We start from the raw sequence: 18,265 nt of genomic DNA, 5'->3' as shown, positions 1-18,265 counted from the left end.
GTGGGTGTGAGAGAGAGAGAGAGAGAGCTGTAAAACCCTCCATCCTTTCCTTTTTTATAATAATTTTTATTTGGTTTTACAAATATAAAATTATAACAATTCAAATTACATATCTACATTTAGAGATTTCTCCAAATCTCTGGACTTCCCACTTTCCCTATTCATGGGTCCTATTGTACACCCTCTCAACTACATATTATTTCATAATCCATATTTGTATTTCTCCATAATATTCACTACATTACAAGCGTTATTAAAATCCTGATAATGTTTTCATCTGCTTACAGTGGTCTCCTAGATAATTTATAAATTTTTCCCATTCACTGTTGAAGTTTTGGTCTTCTTGGTTCCTGTGCTTTCAAGTCAGTTTTGCCATTTCAGCATAGTCCAACAGCTTGGTTTGCCATTCCTCTCTGGTAGGGACTTTGTCATCTTTCCATCTCTGGGCCAGTAACATCTGTGCAGCTGTTGTCGCATACATGGTCTTTTCTGGTCCTTTGAAATGTTGGTACCTACAATTCCTAATAAAAAAAGCTTCTGGTTGTGTTGTTTTGTTTTGTTTTTACAAAAGTTATTTTAAACACACACACACACCCAATTCATTATATATCAAATGGGAAATGAAAACTCTCCATCCTTTTCATAACACATATGCTTTTTTCCATACAGGCTGTGGCTGGGCTGGTGGATGTTAAGAACTTGAGAGTGAAGATTCAGTATGGTTCATGCTGGATAATTGTTAGAGGGCAAATACAAGCAGTTGAAAGGAGGATAAATTTAACAGGGAATTTTAATCACAAATGGTCATGGTTGCTACGCTCATATATCCCAGAAACCATCCAGGTATGTGTGGTCATTCTTGTTGTTCTTCATTTACCATATCTTTCTGTGTATAAAATGTTGTTTTTCGCTTTAAAAAAAATCAGACAAAAATTTGGGGTCATCTTATACACGGATAATGAATGCAGTGGCTGGGGGCCTCGCCCGGTGGATGATTGTTGAAAAAAGCTCAACAACTCAAGAAATACTGATTTCTTAATTTTGGGTTTTTTTAAAAAGGGTCATCTTATACAAGGAGAAATATGGTAAAATGGACTGATAAGTCCACAACCGCATTATGAGTGCAGAGCTAAATTGAAAGATAATTTCACTAATCAGACACTTCCTTTTCTTTGCTGGAGCTGAACATTTCATGATTCTTGAGTTGCTTCTAAGGCACTTATCTCTCTTAGGTGATAATGTCCTTTGAAGTTAATACCACTCGAGAGAGGTGGATCCAGACTGTGAGTGGACAAACGCTTATTACCTATACCTCTAACTCCATCCATGTGGAGCAGCAACACAACACCTTTTGCTGCAGTCTGCATAATGTTACGACAGCGATAACATCCAGATATCCCGCAGCAATCAATTTGACCTTCTTCCTACAGAAACTAGGTACAGTCAATGTTGCCCATGTCCTGCAGCCGTTCTCAGCCTTGGTTCCCCCGATGATATTGGACTACAAATCCCATCATCCTCAGCCAGCAGGAGTGGAGGTGAGGGATGATGGGTGTTGTGGTCCAACAACACCGGGGGAACCAAGGCTTGGAGAAAGCTCCTGATCCTTTCCTTTGATTGGCAGGTACCCATTTCAAAGCAGCGTGCAGACACGTGTGGGAGCCAGTGGGCCACACCCTGTTCTTAAAAAACCATTGGGCCCTAGAAATTCTCAAGAAAAAGAAGCACTTTGTGTAGCCTTAAGCCATGCACTGGACAATGGTGGTGGAAATTTTTCGTTTTGTTGCATTTCAGAAAACAAAGCCAGAGCAGCATTTCAAGGGCTATTTAATAACGGAAGTGTGGCTGTCACTGTTGATGTCCTCACTGGCTTTGAACTGCGTGGCCCTTTGGAACTCACAGCAGAAGTAAAACATTCCTTAGGTTACCTGAGGCATCATGGTCTCCCTTTCAGCCTTAAGGTATTTTATATTTATTTAACAAAATTAATTTAATACTCAGTCGAAACAGAACCTCTAAGTGGCTTGCCAGAAATATAGCAAACAATCCCCTGTAATGGGAAGTTCTTATTTTCTGATGTTTCATTGTGTTTTATTTTTTAAAAAAAATTGTTAAAGATTTCATTGATTTTCCATATTCAAAACAAATATCCAATATCAATACTAAACATTAGTTTTTCATCCCCCCCCGCCCCCCGTTGACTTCCCTCAGCTTCCATTTCTGGTTTATTACATCAAATGATACGTTGTTTATATACAATACTATGTTATCACAATATTATATTCCTTGTTTTATGTAAATAAAATTGTAAATGTTTATTTAAATCCCACCAACAAGTCCATTTTTTTTGATGTTTCTGCAAATATATTGTAAAAGGTTCCCATTCTTTTTCAAAGTCCCTGTTGTCCTTTTTTCACAGTTTGTCCATTAACTTTGCTAACTCTGTTTCATTGTGTTTTATATGTGCTAGGAAGCTGTCCAGAGTGGCTGGGGAATCCCAGCCAGATGGGCAGGGTATAAATAATAAAATTATTGTTATTAATTAATTAATTAATTAATTAATTTGTTGTTTTATTTGGGGGGGTTATTTAAAAAAAAGTATTTCAGGAAAAAACTATCCTCCCAACCTAAGGTACTTATTGTCAAAGTAGTCAGTCAAACAGTATACTGTTGTTGTTTAGTCATTTAGTCATGTCTAACTCTTCATGACCCCATGGACCAGAGCATGCCAGGCACTCCTGTCTTCTCCTTCATGGATCACTGTCTTGTCGTGGTGATGGGGCTTGAATAACTAGAGAAGCTATGAGCTATGCTGTGCAGGGCCACCCAAGATGGACAGGTCATAGTAGAGAGTTTGGACTAAACGTGATCCACCTGGAGCAGGAACTGGCAAGCCACTCCAGTATCCCTGCCAAGAAAACTCCATGGACAAAAACAACAAACAGTATACGCTAAACAGCAGAAAAGAAGAAGAACCTAACAACATTAAAATATTACAGCAACAACATCAAATAAGGGTGTTTTCAGATGGGGCCTTGATATTGCCAATGGGCCATTGGCAGCAGGGTTTGTCTGTTTGTTTAACAAATAAATCTGGATTAAATGATATCACACAAATTGTACATCGTGAGGAATACAGGAGTTCTGTGCATCCCAGAAAGTTGCACACACATGCTTGATTTCTGTGATCATGGCGGGTCAAAGAAAGCTGGAATACTGGAATCACTGTGATGTCGGATTGAGATGCCCTTCCTCCAGGCCATCATAGGTTTGTGAGAGAGAGCACCATCAGCACAGGGTGTGCCAAACAGGATGTTGGTCGGGCTGAATTTCTGAAACAGTCATCAGTGTGAAATGGTACGAGCATTAAAGAGGAACAAGACCTTGCAATGCTTCTGTTAGATTCCACGTGAACACATCCACATTGATGTGTTGTTGTCTTTTCTCCTGCTTATTCCTTCAGCTGACGCTCCTCGAGATCCTGTCTGAAAACAAGACAGAAGCATCCCTGAAGCTGGCTTGTGACCCAAACCTGAATCTCTTCTTTGTTTTCAGGGCTAGAAATAAGTTGCAAAGGTAAGAAGAGGTTGGCCTTGGCTTTTTACTCAGAGTAAGGTAAAGGTAAAGGGACCCCTGACCATTAGGTCCAGTTGTGACCGACTCTGGGGTTGCGGTGCTCATCTCACTTTTTTGGCCAAGGGAGCCGGCGTACAGCTTCCTGGTCATGTGGCCAGCATGACTAAGCCACTTCTGGCGAACCAGAGCAGTGCACAGAAACACTGTTTACCTTCCCGCTGGAGCGGTACCTGTTTATCTACTTGCACTTTGACGTGCTTTCAAACTGCTAGGTTGGCAGGAGCAGGGACCGAGCAACAGGAGCTCACCCCGTCACGGGGATTCGAACCGCCGACCTTCTGATCAGCAAGTCCTAGGCTCTGTGGTTTAACCCACAGTGCCACCCGCATCCCTTTTACTCAGAGTAGGACCACTGAAATTAATGGACTTTGGTTGCTCCTGTGGGTCTATTCTGAGTTGGACTAGCATTGGCTATAATCCAATCAAGTCCATCGTTCTTTGTCTTCCCAAAATGGTGGGTTGCTGGCACTTACTGAGATAGAGAGGTTAGATGATGTCTGTTATTTATTAAGCATTCATTCAGATTAGTTTGTGGAGGGGTTAGACGATGTTGCATTGAGCAAGTGTTATCCCATACTTTCCAGTGTATTTTCCTGTACTATCCTTATCACACAAGGATAAGGTGGGAGCAGCAGGTTTGTTGCACAAGAGCACCAAAGCCAGCTGTATTTGCAAACCCTGAATTTGCTGGTTGAATCCCACCTGGTTGTGGTGACAACCAAGAAGCACCTTCAGAGGGATAGCTAATCCCTTAACACAAAGCTTTCCAAACTTTTCATGTTGGTGACCCACATTTTAAACAGGCATCATTTTGTGTGACACAGTAATTCAGTTTTACTAGCAAACCAGAGGTTAAACCATGGGTAGGCAAACTAAGGCCCAGGGGCCGGATCCAGCCCAATCACCTGCTAAATCCAGCCTGCAGACAGTCTGGGAATCAACATGTTTTACATGGGTAGAATGTGTCCTTTTATTTAAAATGCATCTCTGGGTTATTTGTGGGGCCTGCCTGGTGTTTTTACATGAGTGGAATGTGTCCTTTTATTTACCGTATTTTTCGCCCTATAGGACACACTTTTCCCCCTCCAAAAATGAAGGGGAAATTTGTGTGCGTCCTATGGAGCTAACGCAGGCTTTCGCTGAAGCCTGGAGAGCGAGAGGAGTCGGTGCGCACCAACTGCTCTTGCTCTCCAGGCTTCAGGCAGCTATCCGCAAGCCTTTGGAGCACTCCGAAGGCTTGCGGATGGCAGCCTGAAGCCTGAAGCCCAGGGAGCACAGCGCCAACTGCCGCTGCGCTTCCCGGGCTTCAGGCAGCTATCCGCAAGCCTTCTGAGCGCGGAGGGAGTTCCCGCCAGGCTCCGAAGGCTTGCAGATAGCCTGTTTTGGGGGGTCTGGGGAAGCTTGGGCTTCCCCCGTCCCCAGCCCCGCAAGCTCCGGGAGTGGCAGCGAGGTTGCATGCAATCTTGCCGCCTCTCCTGGACCTGTTTTGGGGGCTGGGGTCGGGGGAAGCTTGGGCTTCCCCGCCCCAGCCCCGCAGCTAAAAACGAAGCCGCGCAACCTCTCCTGGCTGGAGAGGTTGCCTGTGGCTAAAGAGGAAGCCAAGACAGCCAGCGGGGTGGATCCCGCTCGCTGTCTTGGCTTCTTTGCTCTTTGGGGCTGGGGGGGAAATAATTTTTTTCCCTTTATTTCCCCCCTAAAAACTAGTTGCGCCCTATGGTCCGGTGCGCCCTATAGAGCGAAAAATACGGTAAAATGCATCTCTGGGTTATTTGTGGGGCGTAGGAATTCGTTCATATTTTTTTTTTCAAAATATAGTCCAGCCTCCCACATGGTCTGAGGGACAGTGGACCGGACCCCTGCTGGAAAAGTTTGCTGACCCCTAGTTTAAACTAACCCTTTTCCCGTCTAGGGAGGAGCGTGGGGAGCAATTGCACGAAACACCTGCACACTGCAGCTGACACACTAAAGTGTCGCGACACACAGTTTGGAAAGCTCTGCCTTAGCACATCTGATAGAAGATTCTCTTTCTTTCTCCTCCAGTGAAGAATTGCATATCAGATGTCTCCAGAACCTGCCATTTCTCCTTCAGTATTTCCCCAGCATGGCTGAAGTTTCCTCAAAGGTAAATTGTTCCAGTTAAGTCTCGTCGGCCACAGATTTTGCTAACTGCATCTTACTGCAACTTACATTAGGAAAGGAATTGGGGGAGAGGAAGCCTGCTGATATCACCACGCTGTTAATTCAAAACTATGGTGTGATCACATTTGGAATGCTGTGTTGCCTCACCCCAATATTATAGAGTTGGACAAGGTTCAGAAAAGGGCAGCCAAAATGACCAAGACGGTTGAACTACTGCCCTGTGAAGAAAGGTTTCAGAATTTGCGACATTTTAGTTTAGAGAAAAGGCGACATGATAGAAGTTTATACAATTATGAATGGTATGGAGACAGGGGATAGGTAAAAAAAAAATTCTCCCTCCCTCAAAAAAACTAGAACCTTTGGGCATCCAATGAAGCTAAGTGTATGAAGATTCAGGTCAGGCAAGAGAAAGTCCTTTGCACAACACATGGTCCAAACTAAGGAACTCGCTCTCAGAGAAGGCAGTGATAGCCCCCAGCTTGGATAAACGAGGATTAGAGAAGGCTGACATTAGCCATGATGAATATGTTCTGCTGCCACTGTCAGGGGAACTGCAGGTAGGCAGAGTGGTGGTGCTATTCTCAGGTAAAACTTGCAGGCTTCCCACAGGCATCTGCTCAGCGGCTTTGTGAAAATGATGCTGGACTAGATGGGCCATTGGTTTGTCTTTAAGTTCTCAGAGTGATGGCCAGGGTCTGATCACATAACAGATGATGCTGTCCTGTACCTGCTATAAAGGAAAATGAAAGAAAGGATTGGGGATCTCCTGGGGAACCTGTGAGTGGCAGCAAAGGGGTGTGTGAAAGACTTTGGTCTTTCAAATTTCAGCAGTGCCCTGCCCGAGGCCAAAATTCAACAACCTCCCATCCGTCTCTCGCCTTCCATTCTGCACTTGGACTATGCCATAATTGGAGGGTCCTGACTGTAGTGCCGCCCACCCCACCCCCACCCCCGCCCCAGCTCAGCACCCAGTGAAGGGGAACTGGTTGCACTGCCCTAAAATCGCCTCTGGTGAAGAAATACATTGAGGGGAGGGCAAAGTCTTTTGCTGTTGTTGTTTAACTATCCTCTGTAATTCCTTTAGATAAATTATTCTACCAAGGAAGCAGAAGCAAAAATTTCCATCCAGATGGAAAATAAGGATTTCCTTGTTTTGACAAAGTTAGCATTTACTGGGAGGAACCACACACAAGTCCTTGAATTGATGCACAGTGTACCCCAGGTTGGTGGGACCACTTTTTAACATGTGTTTTAATCCATGCAAACAAGGCAGTGAGGAGGTGGCGAATAGCCTCTTTGAGGTTTCTGGGTGTACAACTCAGGAGGATGTTGCATCTCTTTCCTTTTTTTTTATTTCAGTTAGCAATTGTTCCAAGGCGACTTGTTCTCACAACAGCTTACCAAAAAAGCAAGAGAACCCAAGCTTTGAGATGTGTTGCATTATGGGATGGCAAAGAAGCAAAACTCGCAGGCAGCTACACTGGAGTCTTCCCAAAGATATATGGAGGTCATGAAGTGCAGGGTAGGTTTCTATAAAACTCTGGGGCAAGCAGTGATAGAAGGGAAATGGCCAAAGCTCAGTGGGAGAGCACTCAGTTTAAGCAGAGCTTCCAAGGTTCAGTCTCTGCCATCTCCTGTTAAAAGTATCCAGGTGGAATGGTGGTTAAAATCATTGGGGTTAGATGAGACGGCAAAGTTGACATGTTTAATTACAGAAAAATCATTGTTGATATTTAGTAAAGATTAGAAACTCTTTATGGACTTTTTGCATGAAAAAGAAAAAGACCTTGTGATATCTGGGTTTGAGGACTGAAGAAAATATTGCTTTTTAGAAAGTAAGATAGTTGGGTGTTACCTCAGAGTGGATGTTTTGAATCATTTTCTACCTATAGCTGACAGAAGAGGAATCAAAAGTTCTCTTTTCGCTTTTCTCTTTCCTTCCTTTTATCTTCTCCCCTTTTCAGTTTGTGTTTTCATTTAGATTAGGTTTTTTATCTTTGATAATCTAAAAAGATATTGGGTATTTGATATTAAACTTTGTATATACCGTGTATGTGTATATATATAGTCAGACTTTAATAAAAATCTATTATGGGGGGAGGGGAAGTATCCAGGTTGCAGGTGAAGAGAAAGAAAGATGGGAAAGTCAAGTGACTTGCTCTGTTCTAGGGCAGGGGGCCATAGCAGTGGTAGAGCATCTGCCTTGCACCCAAAAGGTCCCAGGTTCAATACCCGACATCTCCAGATACGTTCCTAATTGAAAGAAAAGCCCATGTTCAGAGAGACCTTTTCAAATCCAGCATCATTGGCCTCATTCAAAGGGTAGTAGTAGTAGTAGTAGTAGTAGTAGTAGTAGTAGTAGTAATAATAATAATAATAATAATAATAAATTTTATTTATATCCCACCCTCCTCTGCCAGAGCCGGGCTCAGGGCGGCTAACACCAATAAAATCACAGTAAAAACATAATGGGGGAAAAGGGGGGGGGGAGAAAAGAAAAGAAAAGAAACAATTTTAAAATACAGGTTAAAATGCAATTTAAAATGCAGCCTCATTTTAAAGTAGCTGATAAATCAAGACCACAAGGGGAGGGAAACATAAGAGTCAGACCGAATCCAAACCAAAGGCCAGGCGGAACAACTCTGTCTTGCAGGCCCTGCGGAAAGATGTCAAGTCCTGCAGGGCCCTAGTCTCTTGTAACAGAGTGTTCCACCACGTCAGGGCCAGTGCTAAAAAGGCCCTGGCCCTAGTTGAAACCATACTGTGGATGTTCAACTTTCCCATCATGTGTTTCCTGGACAGGTAAGAGTATGAAGATGATGTGGAAGTCATTCAAAGTTCTACCCCCAAATGAACTTAATTCACATTCAGTTCACCTGGTCATTATAGGGACTGCTTTAAGGTGTGGTTTGGAGATTTTTGAACTTCCTTAAATCCAACTGGTTTGTTCCAAGCACTGGGCGTTGTGTCTAACAGGAAGCGTGGCTTGTTTTCCATTTCAGTGGAGATCTGCCATCCTCTCTCGGTCCCTTTTCCTCAGCGCTCCACGCTCCGCTTGCATGTGGAGCACTCCGGACGTAGCCACAGAGACAACGTCATCATTGGTTGGGACGCAAAGGAAAAGGTAACAGAAATGAGAGTCAGCTTTTCCATTCATGCAGCGCTACACCCTTAGACCCTGCTCTGGAAAGCTATTGCCTCCTCAGTTATGGCCACCAACACGCCAAGTTCAGACAACATGGAAACACAGAATGCAGGTTTTTCATCCAGAAGATCTCCCATGCTCATTCTCCAATATCACCAGTTAAAACAGGGTTGAGGAACATTTTCCAACCTGAGGGCCACCTAGCTGTCTAGACAACCTTCTGGGGGCCACATGCTGTTGGTGGGTGGGGCCAGAAGCAAAAATAGACAGAGCAAGGAATGTATAAATATTGCCCCTTGTACAATAGAGCAGCTTCTCCACAGATTCTTGCACCCCTCTCTCTTCTCCATCCAGCAGACAAGGGACATGATCATAGTTCCTTTGCACACACACCTGGCTCCTTCCCTTTGGTCGAGGGGCGGGACAAGGCTTAGTAATCTCCTGCTGTTTCCACTATATAGCTTTAAACAGCCTTTCTGACCTCATAAGCCCTTCTCCTGTCTAAACCTCCCAAAACTTAAACAATACAAAATTTGTTATCTTTTCCATTTGTATGTACCGTATTTTTTGCTCTATAAGACTCACTTTTTCCCTCCTAAAAAGTAAGGAGAAATGTGTGTGCGTCTTATGGAGTGAATGCAGGCTGCGCAGCTATCCCAGAAGCCAGAACAGCAAGAGGGATCACTGCTTTCGCTGCGCAGCGATCCCTATTGTTGTTCTGGCTTCTGAGATTCAGAATATTTTTTTTTCTTGTTTTCCTCCTCCAAAAACTAGGTGCGTCTTATGGTCTGGTGTGTCTTATAGAGCGAAAAATATGGTAAATCTAGACATTTTGTGTCTAGATTTTGCGATCTTCGGATGAAGGGTGGTATACTATTATTTTTAATAATATAATGAATAATAAACAATATAATTAAATAGGAGAGATTACTATTGCCATCACTTGTTTAACCTCTGTTTTTGATTACAGCAACAGGTCTCTGTATCTTCTTCTCTCAAGTTTGGAAAAGAGCGTGTCTATTACTATGCTGCAGTGTCTCACCCTTTTAACTTCACCATCAATCACATGGAGGTTAGATCTCTCACCGAAAGCAGAAGAGGCACCTACAACCAGCAGGTAAATTGACCGGATGGATCACACAAAGCAATTAACGGTGCAATCCTATAGATAACTATCCAAAAATAAGTCCTGTTCTGGAAATTGGATATCAGAACGCAGCTGTGTGCGCCTGATAATGTATGGAATTTTTCCCCCAATTGAACTGGGTTGTGTAAAGCAGGGATGGGGAACATGTGGCCCTCTGAATCTTGCTGAATCACAACTCCCATAATTCCTGACTATCAGCCATGCTGGCTTGGATAGACAGGTTTCACAGGTTCCCATCCCTGCGACAAGGGCTGGCACATGCATTACACTTAACTTTAAACCATGGTTTCCATATCCTGGGCTTGTTTGGAAGCTGCTAACCATAGTTTCCCACGTAATGGAAAGGTATAGTTAGTTATGGCTTCCTGGCTTGTTTTTCCCGCTTGTGCAAAGAGAAGTTACCATATTTTTTGCTCTGTAAGACTCACTTTTTCTCTCCTAAAAAGTAAGGGGAAATGTGTGTGCGTCTTATGGAGCGAATGCAGGCTGCACAGCTATCCCAGAAGCCAGAACAGCAAGAGGGATCACTGCTTTCGCTGTGCAGCAATCCCTCTTGTTGTTCTGGCTTCTGTGATTCAGAATATTTTTTTCTTGTTTTCCTCCTCCAAAAACTAGGTGTGTCTTATGGTCTGGTGCGTTATAGAGCGAAAAATACAGTATTTGCAAGGAAAAGAAGCTTGTTCATACCTGGGTATGATCATATGAACACAGCCTGTCTTTCTATCCTGCTGTTTTCCAGGAGATCAAAGTAGCTTACATCCATTTCTCTAAATCAGGGGTAGGCAATGGACCGGCCCACGGATGGTCTGGGAATCAGCGTGTTTTTACATGAGTAGAATGTGTCCTTTTATTTAAAATGCATCTCTGGGTTATTTGTGGAGCATAGGATTTCATTCATCATCATCCCCCCAAAAAATATAGTCTAGCCCAGCACATGGTCTGAGGGACGGTGGACCGACCCACGGCTGAAAAAGGTTGCTGGCCCCTGCTCTAAATGCTAATCACTTTGTCCCTTAGGGGCTCATAACCCTAGGATGTGCTTTCCCCCCTTTCAAGTGAATATTGCTCTTGCCATGCTGCTCTGTCTGAAACTTAGTTCAGCATTTCTTTTTCTGACTTTAGGTGTGGCTGGCTTGGGACGATGGGCAACCCGGCCACTTGAAATTTACATTCGGAGACAAGTCCCAGACCAACACCACTCTTTGGGATGCTTGTATCACAGCTTCCTCAAGCCAGGTACAAATGTTTTTATTGGCATTTTCAATTAATATTTTAGGTCGTCTGTGAGAAACCGCTTAGAGGTCCTTTGTTATAGAAAGCAGTATGTGCATTTTTATTTTTATTTTTTGCTATATAAAAGACTGCATTGCATCATTGCAGCTATGCCACCCAAAGTGAACATAGAGTGTTAAGTTGTGGGTGAACATATCAGACGACACAGCGATTCTTCAAACAGCTCTTGTTTATTCACAGGCCAAAACAGAACTGAACTGAAGGGTTCAGTCAGCCTGCTTATATAGAGCTCCAGTACAACGTTACTGTAACAACTTTCTAAAACTATCCAATCACTGAACGTCACTTTCGATCCCTTATTTGCATAAGTATCTACAGTATCCCCCTGCTGACCTAGGATGAGAACTTCAGTACATAACATAGAGCATTGGAAGCTGCCTTATACCACAGTTCACCATTGGTTCATCTAACTCAATGTTGTCTGCACTGACTGGCAGCAGCTCTCCAGAGTTTCAGGGACGTATCTCTCAGTGCCACCTGCAGGGGCCGGGGATTGAACCTGGGATCTTCTGCAGGCGAACAGATGCCCTGCCACTGAACCACACATCTTCTCCAAAGTAATAACCAATGTTTCTCATTCATAATTTCTGCAGCTTCAGAATGTTCTAAGCCTTGCAAGTCTCCAGGCCTGCGGGTCCCTCGAGCAGACGGCAGCCTTGTTGAGTCAGCACTTGGACCTGAAGTGGAATGGCAGAAAAATTGTGCAGAATCTGACATACGAGGTGGAATCTTCATTATTCTGTTGCATGAAATTGAGTACAGTGGTACCTTGGGTTACATACGCTTCAGGTTACAGACTCCGCTAACCCAGAAATATTACCTCGGGTTAAGAACTTTGCTTCAGGATGAGAACAGAAATCGTGTAGCGGTGGCACAGCGGCAGCAGGAGGCTCCATTAGCTAATGTGGTGCTTCAGGTTAAGAACAGTTTCAGGTTAAGAACAGACCTCCAGAACGAATTAAGTTCTTAACCCGAGGTACCACTGTACTGGTTTTGGGGGGACAGGAGGCAGGCAGGTGTGGAGGACTCCCTGGTCCTGAATGGGGTAACTGTGCCCCTGAAGGACCAGGTGCACAGCCTGAGAGTCATTCTGGACTCACAGCTGTCCATGGAGGCGCAGGTCAATTCTGTGTCCTGGGCAGTTGTTTATCAGCTCCATCTGTTACTCAGTCTGAGACCCTATCTGCCCGTAGACGGTCTCGCCAGAGTGGTGCATGCTCTAGTTATCTCCCGCTTGGATTACTGCAATGCGCTCTATGTGGGACTACCTTTGAAGGTGACTAGGAAATTACAATTAATCCAGAATGCGGCAGCTAGACTGCTGACTGGGAGTGGCCGCCGAAACCATATAACACCGGTCCTGAAAGGCCTACATTGACTCCCAGTACATTCCTGAGCACAATTCAAAGCTTTAAAGTCCTAAACGGCCTCGGCCCAGTATACCTGAAGGAGCATCTCCACCCCCATCGTTCAGCCCAGACACTGAGGTCCAGCTCCGAGGGCCTTCTGGCAGTTCACTCACTGCGAGAAGTGAGGTTACACGGAACCAGGCAGAGGGCCTTCTTGGTAGTGGCGCCTGCCCTGTGGAATGCCCTACCATCAAGGAAATAAACAACTATCTGACTTTTAGAAGACATCTGAAGGCAGCCCTGTTTAGGGAAGCTTTTAATGTTTGATGTTTTATTGTGTTTTTAATATTTTGTTGGGAGCTGCCCAGATGGGCAGGGTATAAATAAATAATAATAATAATAATAATAATAATAATAATAATAATAATAATTATTATTATTTATTACATCATTTGGAGAAAATTGCTTTCATGAACAAGACTGGGGTAGGGCAGGATTTGCTTTTTGACATATTTCATGGCCCTTGAGCCTGTTCTGCTAGCTATTTATTTATTTATTCTTGTTCTGATGGTGCTGAATGTTTTCCATAAGATCTGTAGGCTTGTGCCCATCACTTCCGCCAAATAATCCTGGGAGCTGGAGCTTCCCCCTCACAGAGCTACAATTCTCAGCACCCTCAACAAACTACAGCTCCCAGGATTCTTTGGGAGAAGCCAATTGCTTCAGGTGCGTGGTGCGGATCTGCCTGAATTGGCTGGTATGTGACTGAATCTCACCCCAAAACAGTGACAGTCTGGGGGCACCTTTAGGAGCCATTATTAAACAACTTGAGAGTAGTACTCATCAGTGACTGCAGACATCAGAAATGCAGGCACATTTTGAGCTCCTGTTCTATTTCCCCTTTTTAAAAAAATGTAGAAAAGCAAGTCATTGCACCTGGATAAAATTCAGGTGGAAGCCATTTTGGAAAACATCTTTTCGACTCCGTGTTCCAGTCAGCATATCTTAGGGGAAATTGAAACGGACTACTCAGCTTGGCTTCGTCATTTTGCGAGCCTCAGAACCTGCGATCTCCCGGAGGTAAGTGATGGGTTGCCATTGCTCTCAAATACAAACAGGGTAAGCCTATGCCTGCCTATTCAGAACGAAGCCCCACTGAAATGAATGGGGCTTCCTTTTGAACCAACATGCATAGGACTTCAGTGACATGTTCATGCCTCTGCTTTGCAGAGAACAACCCTCTATCAATCTGAAAGCATCCTATGTTATTAGAGGGGCGGTCAGGTCTGAGTGTGGCTTAAAAGATAAAGAATCCCAGAATCGTAGAGTTGGAAGGGACCCACAAGGGTCATCTATGCCAACCCTCCGCAGGGCAGGAATCTTTTGCACAGCATGGGGCTCAAACCCAGGGCCTTGAGATTCAAAGCCTCATGCTCTACCAACTGAGCTATCTCCCTAAGAAGGGAGGGCAGGAGGGTCTTGAAGTTGCCCATCAAACATGCACACCGGGTCAGCAGCTGGCTGAGCAAGCAGCCACACACCGCACCAGGTCTCTGTCTTCCCCACTGCATGGGAATCATTGTGTCTCTGTGTTCCCTTTATGGAGGCAGCGAGTGTCCCTCTGACTACCAGTTCCTGGCAAACACAAGTAGGGAGAAAGTGCAACTGCACAGAAGTCCTTCTTGCGGGCTCCCTATAGGCCTGTTATAAGAAAAACTGCTCCCTTTTGTTTATGGGGTATTCCAGAGCCCGTATAGAGTCCTTAAGTGGGTTCCCTATTGGTAGGAGAAAACAGAGGCCAACCAGAGTATATTGAGAAGCAAAGCGGCTAGTAAGCCTGATCTTTATTAAAGGAACTGTTGCAACAGGGTCCCCACTCACCACATGCAGGTGGGAGGAGAACCCTGAACAATGGTTTGCAAACCCTTATATAGACTTTTGAAATTGCCCACCCTGTAGCCCAAGACCCCCCCCCCAAAAAAAACCCCATACATACATCACAGAAGAAATCACAGAAGGAGGCGGTCTACAGCAGAAATCCTGCCTGCCAAGATACCTGATAATGGTCACTGATTGCATTACCTGGGCAGTCTGGCCATTTTTTTGTGGTGGTTAACACTTTAGTTCCTGAGTCCAGGTTACAGGCTCACTGTATTCATACACAAATACGCCCTTAAGACAGGATTTGCAAGCAAAAAGACAATGGGAAGGCTTTCCCCATTTGCCTCTCTTACTGCAGAGGAATATTTGAGGTCATTGGGAGAGTCAAAATGGCTTCAGGATTGCACCCCCATACTATTTCAGACACATGGTTCATATATTTAGATATGTGTGTATTTATGAATGTTTATTCTATATCTGAGACCTTAAAATTCTTATGACAGGCCTCTAGTTGGCCCCTGTGAGAACAGGATGCTGGACTAGATGGGTCTCTGGCCTGATCCAGCAGGGCTTTTCTCATGTTCCATTCCAGCTATAGTCATTATTTCTAAATTGGCTTCTATACATAACAATTACCATATGCAATTTTTATGCAAACCTTTTGCGGGGTGCATTTCCTCTTTGGGGGCACCCTGCCTGTCCAGATTTGGAAGCAGTATCAAAGACGTATCATTCCTACCCACCGTGACACATGCCTATTCTCCCCGCACCCTTTTACTTTACTTTGCTCTGCCACCCACTCTGTTTTCCTAGGCAATTGCAGTCTCTGGGAAGCACCAGCTAAACAAGGGAGGTTTTCTCTGGCGATCAGAAGGCAAACTCAGCCTTGCTGGCGGCGAGGGGTCCATCGCGGCCACCTTAAGAAATCGTAGCACAGCCGAAGAGAGGAACTATTCAACAGAGTTTTCAGTGAGTTGTATAATATGTGACGGGCCCAGGCTACCTGAGATATCGTATCATACAAACCTGCCTGGGTGCTAAGACCCTCATGGAAGCAACTTCTCTCAGGCCTGTTGACAACAGAGCCAAGGTTGGTGGCGACATCAAAGGAAGCCTTTTCTGTAGCAGCTCCCATATTGTGGAATTCTCTCCCAAGAGACTGGCTCCCGCTTTGCTATTTCCTGCTTAGGCAGGCCTTCAGAAACTAAGGCACAGACCACAAAAAACAGCGACAATGTGTTGTTGACAAAGGACAGCTGGACATATAAAGGGCCCCATTACCTTCAGTAACTCAGGGCTTCATCAAACCTAAACCCGGCCCTGCTCTGGACTGAATATCCCTTTGGTCTGATGCAGCAGGCACTTAAGTTCCAATGGCAAGCAAAGGGTTAAGCACGCTCTCATTTCCCTGCCCTTCCTTTAATGCAAATTTCCCCCTCCCAACAGAACTGTTGCAAGAGAAAGGACTGCCTGGCCTTTCTTGCACACCCCTGCTACCTGACATGCAATTTGCCCCGACAATCCTGCATCCGCCATAACTATTTGAGTTCAAAAATTACCTTCATCTGCCACCCTTATTGCAAATGAGCATGCACTGCCACCTAGTGGTAAAGGTATTCAGGTGAATATAAATAATTTGAAGAGTGGGCTGGCGGTGGGAGCTTTAAAATTACTAGTAGCTGGGTGGGTGCAGAACCGTCTTTCCCATAGGGCTTAGTGGTGCGTTGCACCAGGGCGCCAGCCTCTCAGGGGCGCCCCAGCGAGTGGAGGAGCTGCGCAGCTTTGCCAGGGGCCTTCCCTTTCCCTGCACGCCTGCAAGCTGTGCCCCGCCAACTATATGGCTGGGGGGCACGCAGCTTCCCTCCCAAGCCTCTGTAGGGGATTGTTCTCCCGCAGTGGCATGGGGGAGAGTTGCGCCCCCTCCATGGCTGTCTGCGCAGCTCTCTCCCCCCCCCCCCCCGCAATCCATTGTAATTTGGGGGTGCTGGGTGGATAGTTGCACGCCAGCGCCGCATCTGCTAAAGACGTCCCTGGGTGGGTGTCAGCAGAATTCAATTAGGGCCTAGTGCCTTCTTGCCATACCACTCCAAATCACCATTCAGTATGAGGAAAGAAGAAGAAGAGTTTGGATTTGATATCCCACTTTATCACTACCCGAAGGAGTCTCAAAGCGGCTATAAATCTCCTTTCCCTTCCTCCCCCACAACAAACACTCTGTGAGGTGAGTAAGGCTGAGAGACTTCAGAGAAGTGTGACTAGCCCAAGGTCACCCAGCAGCTGCATGTGGAGGAGCGGAGATGCGAACCCGGTTCACCAGATTACGAGTCCACCGCTCTTAACCACTACACCACACTGGCTTTGGGTTGTGGCATTTGGGACTCCTTTGTTTATAGAAAACGAGGGGAACAGGTGACACAACAGAATAGTATAAAATTATGTGCGACATGGGGAATGTGGGTAGAGAATTAAAAAAAATGCCTCCCTCTCTCATGGTGCTAGAACTCATGGATGTCCAAAGAAGATGAATGCTGGGAGATTCAGGACAGAGAAAACGAAGTCATCCTTCACGCAGCAAATTGTTAAACTATGGAACTCACTCCCAAAGGGATGGCCGCCAAGTGGGATGTCTTTAGAAGACAAATGGGCAAATTTATGGAGGAGAAAGTTATTGATGGCTACTAGTCACAGTGGTTATGTTCTGCCCCAAAGGTAGAGGTGGTAACGCTTCTGAAAACCAGTTTCTGAAAATGTTTTGCCTTTCTTTCCACAGCTCAAAGCATCTGATGATGTTTGGTTGGGTGTGGTGGGGAGTGTGGCTTCCTCAGCTGGTCAAAGTCAAGTCCGGGTGGAGGCAAAGATTGACCCAAAAGAGGCAGTGAAAATAGCAGCTTCCAAAGGAAAAGGATGCCTTCAATGTTACATGGGATATCTAAAAGGTAAATTCGCTATTCTCTTCTGGATAATTGTCATCCAATTGCATGTGGAATGCCTCAAAGTGATGGCCAGTGTGCTGTTGCGGTTAGAGGAGGGGAGCCTCAGGCTCGAATGTGGCCCACCATAGCTCTCTGTGTGGCCTTCAGAGCTCTCCTCAGTCCCCATCAGGGGCACCAACTTGGGTCCCAGGTTATGGGTGCCCAGCATTTTTTTTTAATTAATTTTTTTAAAAAAATTATTATTTATACCCCGCCCTTCTGGCTGGGCCTCCCCAGCCACTCTGGGCGGCTTCCATAGAAACCAAAAATACAGTAAAATATCACACGTTAAAAACTTCCCTGAACAGGGCTGCCTTAAGATGTCTTCTGAATGTCAGGTAGTTGTTTATCGCTTTGACATCTGCTGGAAGGGCGTTCCACAGGGCGGGCGCCACTACCGAGAAGGCCCTCTGCCTGGTTCCCTGTAGCTTTGCTTCTCACAATGAGGGAACCGCCAGAAGGCCCTCGGCGCTGGACCTCAGCGTCCGGGCAGAACGATGGGGGTGGAGATGCTCCTTCAAGTATACTGGACCGAGGCCGTTTAGGGCTTTAAAGGTCAGCACCAACACTTTGAATTGTGCTCGGAAACGTACTGGGAGCCAATGTAGGTCTTTCAAGACCGGTGTTATATGGTCTCGGCTGCTGCCCCCAGTCACCAGTCTAGCTGCCGCATTCTGGATTAGTTGTAGTTTCCGAGTCACCT

The 18,265-nt window shown here is 45.2% G+C and overlaps 1 protein-coding gene across 1 annotated transcript in view; it reads left to right on the top strand.

The window, feature by feature from the left end:
- Positions 1 to 18,265, top strand: part of LOC310748851 (uncharacterized protein) — a 102,795-nt gene that overhangs the window by 71,905 nt on the left and 12,625 nt on the right. Inside the window, exons 48-61 of the mRNA XM_083584842.1 lie at positions 670 to 843; positions 1,233 to 1,437; positions 1,795 to 1,961; positions 3,464 to 3,576; positions 5,677 to 5,758; positions 6,860 to 6,997; positions 7,135 to 7,297; positions 8,778 to 8,899; positions 9,891 to 10,037; positions 11,190 to 11,303; positions 11,954 to 12,082; positions 13,628 to 13,789; positions 15,404 to 15,559; positions 17,361 to 17,526. Of these exons, the coding sequence (XP_083440968.1) occupies positions 670 to 843; positions 1,233 to 1,437; positions 1,795 to 1,961; positions 3,464 to 3,576; positions 5,677 to 5,758; positions 6,860 to 6,997; positions 7,135 to 7,297; positions 8,778 to 8,899; positions 9,891 to 10,037; positions 11,190 to 11,303; positions 11,954 to 12,082; positions 13,628 to 13,789; positions 15,404 to 15,559; positions 17,361 to 17,526 (2,038 nt within the window). The remainder of the gene's footprint in view (positions 1 to 669; positions 844 to 1,232; positions 1,438 to 1,794; positions 1,962 to 3,463; positions 3,577 to 5,676; positions 5,759 to 6,859; positions 6,998 to 7,134; positions 7,298 to 8,777; positions 8,900 to 9,890; positions 10,038 to 11,189; positions 11,304 to 11,953; positions 12,083 to 13,627; positions 13,790 to 15,403; positions 15,560 to 17,360; positions 17,527 to 18,265) is intronic.

This window comes from Podarcis filfolensis (assembly GCF_964270895.1).
Source record: "Podarcis filfolensis genome assembly, chromosome: 14".
In the NCBI taxonomy this organism is placed as follows: domain Eukaryota; kingdom Metazoa; phylum Chordata; class Lepidosauria; order Squamata; family Lacertidae; genus Podarcis; species Podarcis filfolensis.
This window is presented reverse-complemented; position numbering and strand designations above follow the sequence as displayed.